The following is a 17,375-nucleotide window of genomic DNA, read 5'->3' as shown; positions in this document are numbered from 1 at the left end:
TCTTGGCTTTTGTTCCACTGACTCCCTGCAAAGATAGGCCGGGATAAATGCACAGAAATGTGCAAGAAAGATGGTTTGAACTTACGCACATTTGCAGACAGCACATTGGTTTAACAAATAAACAAACATAGCCATGAACGAGACTGCAAACGCAGATCTTTTGGACCTCAAAAATACAGGGCTTTTCTAGCCCATCCTATTTCTCCTGTAGTTAAGAGATTCACAACTCACACAGTTGTGTCCAAGATACCAAAGGCATTGTTTTTTAATGTTTGTGGTGGGCCCTAGGAAATTACCCCTTGCTTAAAAAAAGACTTAGTCTCTGCAAAGCCCAAGTGTTTTGTGCACAAATGTTTATTAATGTTCCACTATCAAGTGAACAGGCAGCTTCATTTTTAACATCACCTGGATTGGAGGAAAGGGAGGAATGAAAACCATCTTCTTCCCACCATTAATTCCCCAGATTCCTCTGTTTTAATTTGTTGACTTGCCAGTCCAATTAATTTCAAACACCGGAGCACAGGGATGCCAGGAGTGGGTGGGTTTCACATCAGTCCCATTCCTCATTTAGGGATCTAAACAGGCTTCCCTGCTCTTGTTTCACTGATAGCCCAGCGGGAATGCCTTTTAAAAATATGTGTTTATTAGGTTTGAGTCTCAGCGTAGAGCGTGTTCCAGGCTGCAGATGAAAATCAGAACTTGGGACAGCTCCCAGAAATACAGTATTTGCATTCATAGATGGCTCAATAAAGTAAACATGGCCATCTGTGAAGCTCTACTCTTGATGATACCATGCCCATGTAGGTTGTGTGTGTGTGTGAAAATGTGATGGAATGGAATTATGAAGGCCAGGCTCAGGGAGATAAGCGTGTTCTTTGTTCACCACAAGAGTGTGGGAAGTGCAAGAGGATGAGGGTGGCACCTCCCTGAGGAATTCACGGTGTTGTGACTGGCTGGCTTGGGAGCTAGGGTTGAGTCTGGGGAGATTCTTTCTAGAGGTTGTAGCTAATAAACACAGCTGAACTGAATTTGCATTGTCTCTTGGAGTACTTTGGGCTAAACCTGACATCAATCAAATTCAGTTCTGCTGTGTTTATTAGCTACAACCTCTAGAAAGAATCTCCCCAGACTGAAACCCCATCTCCCAAGTCACCCAGCCACAACACTGTAAATTCCTCAGGGAGGTGCCACCCTCATCCTCTTGACTTTCCCACGCTGTTGCGGTGAACTAAGAACACGCTTATCTCCCTGAGCCTGGCCTTCATAATTCCATTCCATCACAGAAAATATGAGAGAGATCTGCCATTGCTTTCTCCAGGATGTTGGCTAATCTCCCATCCTACAGATCTGCCCTGGCATGTCTTAGTGGTCCCTCACCCAACTCTTAACCAGATCCTACCTGGCTTAGATTTTTTTAAATCAAGCAAGGTTGAAGGGGCGCTGTGACATGACACAGATATATATTAACCAGTTAGCTGCTATTGAGTCAAGCCCAAGGAGTGTATGGATCATTGCCTTCCATCTTGATCTGCCCCCTGTGACAATACCCAGCTCCTCCACAGATAATCCAGTAATATCTCTGTTCCTATCCATCCACTGGTTCTCAGTCTTCTCCTCCCTCAACATTACTGAGCATTGCCATTTTTTTCCCTAGCTCATCATCTCCTTGTGTTTATGAGCAATCAGTTTTTCTACTGATTGACTGTTTTTTCTTGACTTCCATGGTACTTTTAATAACCATCTCCAAATCCTCTTCTTTCTCTCATTTTTCTCAGTGTCCAGCTTTCACAGCAATATGTTAGTCCTGGGTGGTGGTGGTGGAAAACTTTAATTAAATATTAGAATAATTAAAGCAGCATTTTTTCCAGTGCTAATGTATGGCTGTGAAAGCTGGACGTTGAGAAAAGTGAAAGAAAGACGATTGGTATCTTTGAAGTAGGTATTTGGAGAAAAAGTGAAAGAAGATAGATATCTCTGAATGACATTGAAATAGCCTTATCACTTCTGATCTTGTCTGCCATTGTCTTTCTTGCTACGAGTAATTTTCATTTATGTTATCTTCATATAAAGACCCACACTGTCCATCTTTCGTCTTGAACTCAAGAAAACAAGACTATCTATGATCTTCACCATCAACTGTGAATTCACTTAGCTTGCAGGCTGACAGTATTAAAGATAATATTGGCTATTATCTTTCCTCGAAATGGGGGTGTCAACCACAAGGAAATTTTGGAGAAGTTCTCATAGATGAACTCAAGTGTTTATCATATTTATCTGGTGACAAGGTGGCTGTCTGGGAGTATTTTCTGTCTTTTATTATACAATTACTGCTCCAGCCATCAGTGGCCTCCATGTCTTCCTATATTACAAGGAAATCTTTGGGCATCTTTTGGTTTTATTTTTGGGAGTTTGAGGGTGTGTCTTTTTTTTTTTCTTGGTTTTTATTAGTTTTATCAAGTCATGTCATCTTATTGGGGATTTTTTATTTATTGTTTTTATGTACTGTAAGTCACTCAGAGTTGATTGAGCTGCGTGGCTCGATAAATGTGATTACATAAATCAATCAATCCCATAGGAAGAACTCAGGAGGGGATTTCTCCCATGGGGCTGGGGTGTGTGTGTCCATAATGCTGCTACTGTTACTTCTAAGGGGAATCCTGCCATCAGGGGAAAAAAATGTTTGTGAACATCTTCTGGAAAGAATTGGAGCCCCATTTCTCTGTCCACAGAGTTGGTGGAAATTTTGCAAAAGACTTTGCTGCTCACCGGAGGGAGGACTCCCCGAGGCTGATAAAGAAAAAGAAGCATTTAAAAACGTCACTCATGAAGAGCCGATGGGTGTTTCAAAGTCAGTCTTATCTAGGAAAAGGGCTGTTGGTCCTTTGGTTTCGCGTGCTGGGAAAAAGGCTCAGAGAAATCAAGGAGACTCTGCTTTAATGAATCCATGAAATGTGGGTGGGAGACTTGCTGGTTCCGTTTCCAAGATACTGTCCTAACCAGAGGTATCTGTGGGAGGGGGGTCAAAAAAGTCAAAATGGCAGCCGCAACTCTGCAACCACCCCTTTTTTCATGATTGCTGTTTCTAGCAATTATCTGACATTAACCTGATGAATGAAGTCCCATGAGAATCTTAATTTCCTGGCCGTGTGTTACTGTTAAGGGCTAGATACTGCCTCTAAAGTGATTCAACACAAAAGGAAAAGCAGATGGGGTGGAAGAGGAAACCAGAAAATGGAAGAAACGAGCCAGCAAGCAACTTGTTATAAATTGTTGGCGGAGAGCCTGTGAAAGGGGTATATTTCTAGGAAATGAACGGTGTTCTCCCACACATTATGTTTTTATGTTTAGCTAGTTTGTTTTAAACGTTTTTGTATTGCTTTTTCGGTTTTTAACTCTGTAAGCCCCCTAGAGTGAGATGGGTGGCTGTATAAATTTAATACATAATTAAATGTCCAGTTGGGAAGCAGGGTGAGATCAAAAGCATCCAGATGGCAGCCCCGCCCCTGTGATCGAAGCCCCCCCTCCGTTTCCGTGCATGCCACCCCTGTGGACGCCTCTGCTGGGAAGAAAACCGTTTGGTCCACATGAAGGAATGCTTGCTGCTAAAGAAACGTTTGGGGAAAAGTTAAAGGAAATGCAATTCTTTGCAAACCTGGCATCACAGGGCTGGTTAAAATGCAGAAGGGCAAATGAAGTGATTTGGTGAAGAAAGGTGGCAAAGCTAGAATCTCCTTGGCCGAGAACAGCCAGAAATGTGCAGCTTCCCCCATTTGGGCTCTTTATAAAAAGTCCCGGGGAGATGTGGTGGTGTTAATTTTTCAGCAGGATTCTCATGAATTCTGTTCGCGGCCACTTTTGAGGGATTTATATCACCTGATTCCTGCATGGATCTATGGTAGGTGTAACACCCCTTCTTTAAAAGGGCTGAGCGTGACTTGACCTACGTCGCACACGTTGACCGCTCTCTCTAATGGAATCGGCAAGAATCGCCGACAAAGAATTCATTTTCATGCCAATGATGCCCGAAAGCAGAGCGTGCAAACATCGGATCTTTTAATTTTAAATATGTTGCCATGCTGCGTTATACCCCTGCCTTTAAATGGCTTTCTTTTGCTTCTGATTTTTGTTTTCATCCATGATGTTAAGTTTCAAGCAGCTGAGTATACTTGATAGACGGGAAGAGTGGAAACAATGACATGAAATCTACCAATCTACAAATAATAATAAAATGCCTGTTCTGCCACGGATGAAATTAGTCTGCCTTTGTACTGCAACCAGATTTTTTTCCCAGAGGCATGAGAATAACCCCCCCTTAAAAATATTTCACAAATGTTATAACTTTTAGGAAGGCAAGGTTAGAAGAATCTGGGATGCTGAAGTTAGAACATTCTGTAAGAAAGGGACATGGTCTTTCCCCGGCAGACAGGGGAATCCCTCAAGGAACAATTCACACGAGGAATTCCACGTCCACCACAGTGGAATTAATTCCGCTAATTAATTCCAGAATTCACCTCTCACATCAGTCCAGTGTAACCAGGTCCCCTCCTGATATGATATGTTAGGGCTGCAAGGTGGAGTTTTCTTGACAACTGTAGAGAGGTTATGCATTGGAATTCTCTGAGCCACTTGCAAAATATTATGGGAGAAGAACAGATGGACATTTCATGCATATCTCCTAATGGAGTAGCCACCTCCCCGTGAAGTCAAGAGACAGTTAGAAAGAAGATCAAGCCTTCCACCTTAACACACTTGCTCTAAAGGTAGGCTAAACTGGGAGACCGTGACTTACAGTCCCACCTTAGGCACAAAGCCAGCTGGGGGGCCTTGGGCCAGTCCCTCTCTCTCAGCCCTAGGAAGGAGGCAACAGCAAACCGCTTCTGAAAAATGTTGCCAAGAAAACTGCAGGGACTTGCCCAGGCAGTCGCCAGGAGTCACTACTGACTAGAAGGCAAATAATAACGATAATAATTAGAATTCAAACAGACAAGCACCTGCCACACAACACCCCAGATGTAACCATTGTTAAGACAGACAAAAAAGTCTGGACAGTGGACACTGCAATACCTGGAGACAGCAGAATAGAAGAGAAGGAATGGGAGAAAATCACAAAATACAGAGACCTGTAAAAGTAGAACAACTGTGGCAAAAGAAAGCAAAGATAGTACCAACAGTTATAGGCCCCTTGGGTGCAGTCCCGAAACATCTGGAGCACCACTTGAACACCCTCGGCATTGACAAAACCACCATCCGCCCATTGCAAAAGGCAGCTTTACTTGGAACAGCTCACATCCTGTGAGGATACCTTGAACACCATCAGACAACATCTGCCTATCCCAGGTCCTTGGGAAGGACTCGATAGTGGACAAAAATGCCAAATCCACTCTAAACATCTGGCTGACTGTGCGACCAACATAATATACACATATCCAGTTTCTAAGATTCCATAACCGAATACCATTTTTCTTGCAATAAACCTGACTAATGAGATTAATGAATCTAGGTTCATCTAGGTTCATTCTTGGTTACTGTTAGGGGTTGACAACAGCTTTTCTATTGCCTTCTTGGATTTTTTTGGGGGGGGGGGTTCCAAATCTAATTATAGTTTCCTCCCATCCAGGTACCAACCAGGTCTGGCCCTGCTTTCCTTTTCTGTGATCAGCCTGAGTGAGCTAGGCGCTACCAGGTGTCAGGACGTTGCTGGTGAACCAGATGGTTAACCTGGAGAGAGGCAAACCCATTTTAACCTGGTTGAAATGGCAAGAGGTTTAAAGTGGAGCATGTCACACCAGATGGCACTGAGGGTTGTAAAGCCTGTTTTGATTTATTTCTAAAAGGGAAAAGGGGCGCAGGCAGAGAAGAGTAAGATATACTGTAGAAGCCCAGGGTAACAGGAAAATTCCTTTATTGGAAGAACTATTTTTCATTTTATTATTTGATCGCCATTGCATGCTTTCTGGTGGCGTTAGAATTTAATGATTGGGAACTGCTCAGAGTCATGTCTATAACCCAATCCACCATGCTTTATTCAATAAACTATTCTTAGACAAACCATAGTTTAGCAGGTTGTGAGAAGGTGTGGAATTGTGGTGTGGATACTTTACCTTTGTCTCTTTCCTCAATGATGAATGATTGAGAAACCACGTTTCCTCCTTGCTCTCGGTGGTCACGTTTTTAGAAGGTCCACCTTGAGAGCTCAGCGTTTCTCCTTTTGCCTCCTGATGTTCAGTTCTGCTCGGTATTGTTGAAATGAGAGTTGTTTTCCTAGCTTCCAGCTCACCCAGACTCCAGTAATCGGTTGCTGCTTCAGAATCATGAGTTTCACTCTTCCTTGTAGCTGTAAGGTTTTCTGCAGGAACGACCTAACAGAACATGAAAATACCATTTAGAAGCATGAGGAAATTAAAAAAAAGAAACCTGACGACAGTATCTTTCGGAAAGATTTTATATCCAGGACTGCAATCATGCGGTCTGCAGAGGAGGGGGTCAGAAAAGTCAAGGGGACAGCTCCAGCCAAGTGATCAATGCCCTATCTTTTTTCTAATGCATTGTTTGTAAAAAAGAGTGTGTGATTGCACACCTGTGGCCACCATCTTGACTACACACCTTGCTGGAATTAGGTTCATTTCATGGGCTCCTAGCACTTTAGCTCAGTGTTTCTCAATGTTGGCCATTTTGAGATGCACAGACTTCAACTCCCAGAATTGAATTCCCAATTCTGGGAGTTGAAGTCCGTGCATCTCAAAATGGCCAACATTGAGAAATACTGCCTTAGGTTCATGAACAGAAGAGACAAGAATAAAAAGCTAGTGTGAATGATGTGAAAATGTTTGCTATCCGCTGTCTTGAACTGCAGGGGTGTCCACAGGGTATGGTCAAAAACGTCAAGATGGTGGTCATGACAATGTGACTAAAGCTCTGCCCATTTTTTTAGGCGCAACACACACAAAAATTGGGCAGAGCTTCAATAGCACCACCGTGGCTGCCATCTTGACTTTTTGGATTGTACCCTGTGGACACCTCTGTGGCATTGCGTGAGACAAAGGATGATTCCTATTTGTGAACTTCAACAACCATGATCCATCTACCCAACTTTCTTTAGGAAGGCAAATTAGAGGGAGAGATGATCACATTTCACATCAAAGCATGTGCTTGATTCTGCCTGGAAGTACAACGGTTGATTCAAACTAGTTGATTTTGAAAAGCAACTAGTTCTCATGATGGTTGAACAGTGGGATCTACAGAAGCAAAATCAGGTAAGATTTCAGATGTTTTGATGCCTCCTCCTGCTGCTTTTATTCCCTCTGCCTACCATAATTTCTCTCTTCTCTTTATGCTTCTTGAATGATATTTAGATGTATTTTATCATTCCTTTGATTGGCTGATTAAACTCGTTACATGGGCCGACCAAAGCCTCTGGGTGATTTCCAGTAAAATTTTAAAAGCTAGAACCAAACATAAGCTCGACACCCCAAATGGCATTTAAATATGGAAAAATGATTGCAATCAAGAGTCGGCAATTAAGAGCTTGTTTTCAGAGATGTCTTTCCAGGCCTTTTTGCACAGGGAAGGAATGAGTTACAAGCTTCTGCTCCATAGGGAGACCATTACTGAGAAATGCAACCTTTCCCAAGGAGGCCCAGCCCTTAGTCGCCTAGAGAGGAACCCCGGGGAACAGGAGGCAAATCTTCTTAGGAGACCTCAGTGAACAAGAGGGTCCCCATGGAGACAGGAATTTTCTCAAGGCTTTAAGACAATAGCCAGGGTTCAGCATTTCCCTGCCAATGTGGTGCTCTTGGCATCATTACACAGTGATTTCTTTGAATTAAATTCTTCTGCATGCCCCCCATTACTGGTGATGAGAGGCAGTGGGACACAGTGGAACAAGAAGTGTTTCCCCTCATCTTCACTGTTGCATTGCTGATTTTTTTTGCTCTGTGCTGGTTAATGACCACCAGAAGAAACAGACTGGTTTGATTTGAGACGCTGGCTCTCTTTTGCTGAGAGGATACGACACTGTGACAGAGGGAGAGCGAACAAGAAGTACAGGGGGGGGGTCTCCATTTTGTAGAGGGGCTCAAAGGGAGACCGGACAACCATTTGTTGGGGAAGCTCGACTTTGGATTCCTGCATGGGGCAGAGGGTTGGACTCGATAACCTCAAAGGACCCACCAAACTCTAGACTTCTACGGCATAATTCCTGAACAGTGTCATGGCTCTTCCTCCTGAAGCTCCATACGATGTGTCCCTGAATATCTAGATTGAGGTGAGCCAGGGTCTGTTCTCTGTCATCCCAAAACATGGAATAGGCTTCACTTACAGAAAGACATTTCCAACTTGACTGTATAAAACCACTTCCTAAGAGTTAGAGCAGGTCCACAGGGGAATCAAGGATCCAGAAAAGTGGTGGCGCCGTCACACATGTCTTAAAGTGGCCAAGGTTGAGAAACACTGGGGCAGAGGGTTGGTCTGGATGACGTCAAGGGTAACTTTCAACTCTAGGATGCTGTGACTCATGTTGCTCAAGAACATGAAAATGAAATGCATGCTCCAGATGTCAGCAGTCTGCAGAGGTTCTTCTTTTTTAAAATTACCTTAGCAAGGGTGGTAGGTGAGGAAGTAGGAGGCAAGGAAAGAGATTCCTCAGCTTCTAGACCTGGGTCTTTTAAATCTTTGCCAAGATCGAATCTGACATTATCTGTAGTTCTAGCATGTTGCCCACCAGGAATATTGTGTTCCCAGGATCTCTCTCTCTCTCATATCTCTCATCTCTCATCTCTCACTCTATCTATCTATATGAAATATGAAACTTGGAAGTTTGTTTTTCTTGTTCTGCTGCTCCATCTTTGCCTTGTTTATCAACCTCTAGTTTTCCTGTGCATGATCTGTCTGGCTATCTGTCTGTCTATCATCCATCCGTCCGTCCGTCCGTCCGTCTTATCTATCATCTCTATCTATCTTATCTGTCTTATCTATCATTATCCTCTATCTATCTATCTATCTATCTATCTATCTATCTATCTATCTATCTATCTGTCTTATCTGTATCATCTATCATCTCTATCTGTCTGTCTGTCTGTCTGTCTGTCTATCTATCTATCTATCTACCTATCATCTGTCCTATCTATCATCTATCTATCTATCTATCTATCTATCTATCTATCTATCTATCTCATCTATCTGTCTTATCTGTCTATCACCTATCATCTCTATCTCTCTATCTCTCTATCTCTCTGTCTATCATCTGTCTTATCTATCTATCATCTATCATCTCTATCTATCTATCATCTATGTCTTATCTATCATCTATCTATCTATCTATCTATCTATCTATCTATCTATCTATCTATCTATCTCACACACAGGAAAACTAGAGGTTGATAAACAAGGCAAAGATGGAGCAGCAGAACAATTTTTCATTTTGCTCTGGGCTCTGCTCTGGGTCAGTTACAAACCTAGCAGTTGCATTTATGCAACATGCCAAGCTAGCTTAATGTTAGCCTTGGTCAGTTCTGCATCTGTGTAAAGGACTTGGGATATTTTGTGAAGCCAACAAATGGGGTTAGTTTATGGCTCAATGGGTTGAGCAAGCTGAAATCATGGGTTAATTCAATAACCAGGTTAAATGTATTATGTTGAATGCAGTCAGTTTCTTCCCAGCTCGGTAATTGCAGTATAGACAACATGTCAAGTATTCAAACAACAACAACAAAAACCCACAATTATTTTGCTTTCTATTTCTGGATCCCTTTTGGGAGCCTGTGGGATGTGGTCAAAAAAGTCAAATCAAAAGGGCACATAAAAACAGGCAGAGTTTTGGTCACCCCATCATGGCTGCCTTCTTGACTTTTTTGACCACAGCAGAGGATACCCCTGACCCTTGTCCTTGCGTATGCAGTCCAAATATTTTAGGAACGGGATAAAACAAGAGTGCTAAACGGCATCTGAATTGGGGTAATAAATATCCTTATATGTCATGTCCAAATAAAAGCCCAGTTGGCAGAAATATAAAACAGGGCCCAAGCAAGAAGGGAAGATTTTGAATTTGGCAGGAAAACATCGTTTGCGCACCCCAGGCTTTTTTTTTTTAATTGGGGGAAAAGCAAATGTTTTAATACAGGGTTCCTCAACCTCAGCAACTTTAAGATGGGTGGACTTCCACTCCCAGAATTCCCCAGCCAGCCATGCTGGCTGGGGAATTCTGGGAGTAGAAGTCCACTCATCCCGGTTGAGAACCATGGATCCAGGCTGAGTCCTAAATCCACCCTTTTCCTTTGGCCTACAGACTTCAAGATAAGCCTCTGAACACGAGAGTTGGGGTTGAAGAACCCTGTTTTAATAGACCTCTGGTGATCTCTGAAACCTTGAACTGGAATTAGTCTCAACTCCCAGGTTCCAGAGTAGTGGGGTTCATGAATGGACGTGACACCAAAACCTTTTTGCTGGTTTGTTTGTGGTCCATTTTCACTCTGGGAGCACAAGGAGGCACCTCAAAGGCTTTTTCCTAGCTGGATCCTCAAGGATGTTGGACTGAGAAGAAGCAACGGGGTCTCGCCCATTGAATATCTACGATTACAGGAGGATTTGAGCCTGTCTCTCTCTACTCCAGATCCAACATCTGAACACGATGCTGCTGTTTTATATATGGAAGGAGGGTGATGATCACAGTATTTGGATTGACTGATTCAGAGAGAGAGAGAATAAAATAAGTGAGTCCAGGGCAGGATTTTACAGCTAGCAACTCTTGGAGGCCCTTGATCCCTCCTCTAAATACTTGATGGCAAGGATGTTCCATGGAAACTGAAAGGGATTTGCTGCCAGGGAGATATGTCTGTGTGTGTGTGTTTGTGTGTGTGGACTGCCTTGCCCATAGGACAAAGTTGTAACGGGGAAGATCAAGGAAATTCCCACAGTGGAGGAATGGATGGTGAAAATGTCAGAATTTGCTGAGATGGCAAAGCGGACCTGTTTGGTCAGAGAAAAAAAGACAAAAACTTTCCTGAAAGACTGGAGACCTTATATGGACCTTTTGCTGGAAGAAGAAAAAAAAATGAAATGACGATTTATGGATTTGAAGATTAAGAAAGATGTGGATTAAGTGAGGGGCTGGAGGGACTTGTATAACATCTACGAGGGAGAAAGGGTGACAAGATTGTAATCATCTGTTGAAGAAAAGGTCCAAAGTCATTGTGTTTCACAACTTTTGTGTCTTTCTTATTTTCTTTTCTTGCACTTCTTTTTTTTTCTTTTTCCTTAGATTTGTCTTTTACTGTATGTAAAATTCTCAATATAAATAAATAAATAAAAGGACAAAATTGTAAGGGGAACAATTTTGGGAACCTGAGTCTCCCCCAACCCCACATTCCCACTTTCAGAGCATGATGTGCCTGAGATCCTCACCGTAGAGGTTGTGGGTTGTTTTGATCCTTGCTTCTTCTTCCCGCCCTTCTCCTTTCCCTTCTTGGCATCAGCAATGTGGTGAGTCATGCTTTGAACCCCACCCTGCAGAAGGAGGTCAGTCAGTTCCTTCAACAGAGCGAGCTGCAAGTTAAAAACAAAAAAATAAAAAATGGGGTTGATGCTGTTCGACCAAGGAAAGCCCAAGGAACCAGAGCCCCAACCAGAACAAGAGGGCCTGTATTATAAAAGGATGAGTATTTTCAGAATTCAGCCATCTCCAGCCTGACTCTTCTGGATTTGCTGGGACTACAATTCTCAGAATTCTTAGGCAAAATACTAGCCAGGAATGCTGGAAGCTGTAGTCCCGAGCCTTCTGAAAGATACCGGGTTAAGGAAACCTATTGTCTCTCCTTGCAAAACTTCAGATACCAAGGTAGGGTGAGGAGAGAAGATTGAGGATGACACAGGTGATGGTCAAGTGCAGCCTGTTTCCCACTCACATGCTGAAAATTTGCAAAAAAAAAAGTTATATAGAACTTGATTTATAAGATCTAATGGTGGTTCTCCTCAGCACTCTGTGAATCTCTACCCTTAATTTGGGTTAAGTTAATGTGACTGATTGATTGATCGATTATGTGCCACCAAGTCGTTGTCAACTCTTAATGACCACATCGATGATCTGTCCCTAACTCGGTCTTTCAGGTCTTCCAACAGTGCCGAGTGAATGTACAAAATCCAAATTATACAACCACCTACTGAAATTCTTTCCAGCCACAGGATCATACAGTTGGTAGGATCCAGTTCCCTGTTCTGTACAGGAATCCTAATTCAACACTTTCCTGGCACATGCCAGATTAAACTCTGGATAATTTGGTGACAGAGGAATCAGCCTCTTTGTATCATAGCTAATACTGAGCCGAACTATCAAACAATCTTTACAGTTTGCAGTGCGATTTCCTATACACACCCTTTTTTTGAATGGCAAAATGCTGGCTGGCATCCAAAACTCCATAACCCATTAGCCCTGTTCTCAAAAGCATGTTAAACTGGTTCCTTAAAATACCTGTTTGCCCCCACAAATACCCCAAGATTTTCCGAAGCATGAGACATCATGTTACCTCCAGATTAAGTTTTGCCTGAGTGTATTTAAGGCCTCTTGCAGTTGAGTTGGACTCTTGGTGACTACATGGGTAATTCCATGTGCTTCACCAATAACAGCAAATAAGTTGTTTGCCGTCTAATGTCATTTATAGGCAGGATGGTCACATACCTTAATACCATAAGCTTCCAAAAGTCTTTCCAGGTCCTATATAAATATCAAGAATGCAAAGAAATATGTGTTCACTGAATTCCATGCACAGACAACATAGACATAATGGGTTACATCAAGGTTCCTCAACCTTGGCAACTTTAAGACGGGTGGACTTCAGCAAGGCTGGCTGGGGAATTCTGGGAGTTGAAGTCCACCCGTCTTAAAGTTGCCAATGTTGAGGAACCCTGGGTTAGATTACAAAATGTTTAGCTGAGATGCTTGCTTACACAAAGGGTCCCCTGAGCACCAGAAACATTTTTTGAGCAATGCGTCCTCCCTTGAAGACTTCAGCTGTTGGATCTCCCATGTGGTGCTACAGCATTCAGTCATCCAAAGGAAACCAAATTCACACACGCGTGCAAACCCACAGACACACCTGTACTCTAGCCACTGGGCCCCTCCAATCAAGCTCCATCAGGAGGCATGCAAACCATTGGGGACACGATGAGGGATTCATTCACAAGATACCTCTCCAAAATTGAAATATAAAGTTGAGATAAATGGAGAAAAGATCTGTAAATCACATGTCTCTTGGACAATGTTGGCCTTTTATATTTTTCCACCCAATGCAGAAAGTAAACATGACGCACATGAATGGATGCTGATATCTTTCTAACTCAGTGTTTCTCAACCTTGGCCATTTTAAGATGTATGGATTTCAACTCCCAGAATTCCCCAGCCAGCCATGCTTTAAGATGGGTAGAGTTCCATTCCCAGAATTCCCCGCACATCTTAAAGCCACCAAGGTTGAGAAACACTAGTCAAGTCCATTAGCTCTTCTCAAGAGCCGCTAGGGAACCGTGCAATTAATCTATAATCATTTTGACCCCTGCAAAATCAGATAAAATAAAATATTTTCCATCCAACTGAACTGGTTTCTCATCTGGTCTTCTGAGTTGCAGCAAAGAATATGTGACCTGTGTTTGACAGAACACAACTCCAGCTGAAAAATCCTATCGTGTTTGGAGGGCGCTGGGTTGGGGAGCCTGACTGAAGACCCCCACCCACCCACCCAAAGCCTCTGTGCAGAGCGGTATCTTGGCAGGGCCCAGCAGAGGATCAAATTAGGTGAGGGTTGATTATCACAGTGTTTCTCAATCTTGGCAACTTTAAGATGCAACTTTAAGATGTATAGACTTCAACTCCCAGAATTTATGGCTGGCTGGGGAATTCTGGGAGTTGAAGTCCACGCATCTTAAAGTAGCCAAGGTTGAGGAACACTGCTCGATCTCCACCAAATTCATGCTTGAAAAAGGCAAAAAGGAAGGAAGGAAGGAAGGAAGGAAGGAAGGAAGGAAGGAAGGAAGGAAGGAAGGAAGGAAGGAAGGAAGGAAGGAAGGAAGGAAGGAAGGAAGGAAGGGGGCTGTTGATCTGGAACTGTTAAACTCCACATACTACAGAATTAGTAAGGGGATCTTTTTATGCTGATTTTTATTTTTCTTATTTACCTTGATATCCATCCCTTTGCCAGCTGGTCCAGGGTCTCCCTTGGAAATAAAACAAGAATTTGCATATAATTGAAGCCACAAGTTCAGGGGAGGTTCCTTAATTTGTTCTTTTGCCTCTACTAAAAAGCAAGCAAAGTGATTAGGGGCTCCCAAAAGCCATCAGCTAAATAAATCCAAGGAGAAAAATGGTGAGTAATAGTGAGTCATGATAGTGAGATTTTCCTCCCAGGGCTAAGATATTCTTTCCAGACCCCCCATTGCTGTCTGGACACCCCCAATGATGTCCCCTCAGAGCAACACAGTGCAAGTGCTTAGCACCTCAACATTCAATTCTTAGTGTCTAAAAGCAAAATGGAGGTCCTGCCTGGACCCCGTTAGCAGCCTCTCTACCCTGAAGTCCCACCACCAACATTTGAGGGCAAAAGCGTGACTGGGGGGATCTTCTCCTCCAATTAAAAGTGGAGAGAGGACAGAAGATCTCTAGGAGGCAAAACGAACCTATTTCAACCCCAAACCTCATTGCCCAATTTCTGGCCTGTTTGGGGAGTGGGGTTAAGAATGGAGATAGAAGGAGTCTGCCTCCCAGAGTGCTTAAAAACACCAACAAACCCCCAAAGGGCCAGAAAAATGGCCCTGCCCTTTCTTGAGATGTCACTACCCTTCCATGGACATCACAGACTGCCCTCCTGCTGGTCAGGGGAGTGTTGTGACCCCTGATTCTCCACAGTATCTGATTCTGATGTGGAGTCCTAAGGAAGATGAATTGATCACATAATGTCAGCCCAACAAGGTAGACCAGACTAAGAAACCAATGCCTTGTAGGTCAGGACTGCTTTTATTGTAACAACTGTAGTAACAGAATCTTGTGAGTCTGAATGTGCTTCCGCCCTCCCTCCCTTTATCTTCGTGTGAATGAGGGAGGGGCTTGTCTGAGATGTTTTCTCAAGTTACTTCCTTGGCCTGGGCTCAAGACCCTCTTATCTGGCTATTCCCTTGGTAGTAGCTCTTCCTTCCGTCCTTCAAGGCCATTCCCTCTGCCCTCTACACATAATCAACCCCACCACCCAATGGGACCTCCATCTTCCAGTCTCAGGGAAGCCTGAGATTGCAAAATTAACAAATTAGTCTGTAACAGTTGAGCAACTCTTATATATTACACAGATTTAATTCTTCAGTAGAATCTTAAAGATAGTTAAAGATCCCTTGAGTTGAGCTCAACTTCTTGCAAGCAATACATAAGTGTATTGTCGAAAGCTTTCACAGCCGGAATACGATGGCTGGTGTGGGTCTTCTGGGCTGTGTGGCCGGACAACAAAACCTGGCTACCAATCCTGAAAAATACAGCCTGCAAAAGGTCAACGAACTCAGCTCAACCACCAGGACGTGTGAACAGTTCACACAATGAACATGCTAATCACCCTCAGCAGCCACTCGTTAACAACTCAATAGAAATAACCCTGCCTAACCCCCAGGAAGATACACACATATTCTGACACCAAAACAAGCAGCCACTCATTAACCCAACCCCCCCCCCCCACACACACACACACACCCTTCAGGCACCCTCGCTGATCTCTACAAATACCCACAACAGGGTTACATCATCCTGGGCACAGAGAGAACTGCTCCTGTCTGTGCTCCTGCCCTCTGAAGATGCCAGTCACAGATGCTGGCGAAACGTTAGGAAACAAAACTTCCAGAACATGGCCCCACAGCCTGGAAGACCCACACCCACCATAATACATAAGTGCTTGGCAAATCCCTTCTTCCAGGTAATTTTTTAGCTTCCCTGGTGGTCTCCCATTAAAGTTCTAACCTGGGCTAACCCAGATTAATTTGTTTGAGATCAACCAAAGTTGACTAAGTGCTTCTACCTTCTGAGGACTTGCTACAGAGAGAGCTAGGTGCAAATGTTCTTGCAAATCACCATTTTTTTCCCAGGGGAAATAGACGCTCCCAACAAGCTTCCAAGGGCATGATTTTTCCTTAGTAGGGACATCAACACCATCACTGAAGAAAGCCAGAAGAAGTTCCTCCTTGATATTTTTCCTTGGGATTTATTTAAACACAGAAAACCGGAAAGGCTGCAAACTACGAGGGATGATTGTGCAACAAAAGATTGTATAATTCATGTACATCCTTGCCATCTTCTACCTAAGGAAGTGCAAGACCACCATACTCGACCCTGAATATTGTTCTGAATTTCTCTTCTTTGAAAAAATTCCTAAAGGAAATTCTCTCTCCTCAGATTTAATTAGGACTAATAGGGAAAACAAAATAATTTCTCTGCCCAGCAACATTTTTTTTTCATCCCATGAGGTGAGATATTGACCCATAGACTCATGTGGCCTTCTCCAAGGTCTTACTGATTTCTTCACTTGAAAATTCCTGAGTCCAACTTCTCCAGCTGGACATTTGAGGAAGCTATCAAATCTTTGCTTACCAAATTCTTGAAGGAGGAGGCAAGAGGAATTCCATGCCAGGTGGGCTTCATTTCACAGAAATCTGGTGTCTGCTTTTACAGATTCCGGTGGAATGAAGGGCACCCAAGTCACGGATTCGCATTTTCCTTGGCTGGAAATTTCATCCTTGAACTTTTCTATTTTACTAGAGAATCACCTGCTTTCTAGAAGCTTCCTCAAGGGTTCACCCTCACTTTTGCATCTCCCCACTAGTTTTGTCACCAATTTTTCAGTGGCCTCTGATGCTGAAAGGAAGATATGAAGAAAATCTGTCTTGAGGGTGAGAAGACATTATTTGTGGAGCCTTGGGGTGTGTTCAAGTCTTCTGGGATGTGCTGAGGGCCACATTCAAACAGTGGGTGGGGACAGAGAAAAGTAGGTGTGGCAAAAAAGAGAAAGTGGGAGGAGCCACTTCAAACACAAACATTGAATCAATTAATAATCAATCTTCATATAAATATAATGATCACTGTTCAAATAATCAATTAACAATCAATGTTTATTTTTTGTAACTTGTAATAATAAATATTCTCTCTTTGATGGAGAGCCAGAACTTCCAAGAGCTCAGAAAGATATATGCTCTCATAGACATTTTTGCAACTACATACTGTCCAAATACGGCCTTCAAATTAAATATATATCATTTTGAGTCTCTCTCTCTCTTGCACACACACACATATATTAAAAATGAAGGTACAAAGTAAATCTGTTTGGTCATCAGGAAGATGAAAAGGGGGCAACTTAAAAGGTATTGAT

The 17,375-nt window shown here is 43.0% G+C and overlaps 1 protein-coding gene across 1 annotated transcript in view; it reads right to left on the bottom strand.

Moving 5' to 3' along the window:
• Positions 1-5,669: 5,669 nt before the first annotated feature.
• Positions 5,670-17,375, bottom strand: part of LOC112540193 (collagen alpha-1(XIV) chain-like) — an 85,974-nt gene continuing 74,268 nt past the window's right edge. Inside the window, exons 48-52 of the mRNA XM_088141571.1 lie at positions 14,158-14,196; positions 12,668-12,703; positions 11,398-11,538; positions 6,102-6,359; positions 5,670-5,744 (exon numbers count right to left, since the gene is read on the bottom strand). Coding sequence (XP_087997697.1) covers positions 5,670-5,744; positions 6,102-6,359; positions 11,398-11,538; positions 12,668-12,703; positions 14,158-14,196 — 549 coding nt within the window. The remainder of the gene's footprint in view (positions 5,745-6,101; positions 6,360-11,397; positions 11,539-12,667; positions 12,704-14,157; positions 14,197-17,375) is intronic.

The sequence above is a fragment of the Python bivittatus genome, unplaced genomic scaffold, assembly GCF_059951505.1.
Source record: "Python bivittatus isolate LINGU-HERP-01145 unplaced genomic scaffold, Pbiv_v1 ctg000330_np1212, whole genome shotgun sequence".
In the NCBI taxonomy this organism is placed as follows: domain Eukaryota; kingdom Metazoa; phylum Chordata; class Lepidosauria; order Squamata; family Pythonidae; genus Python; species Python bivittatus.
This window is presented reverse-complemented; position numbering and strand designations above follow the sequence as displayed.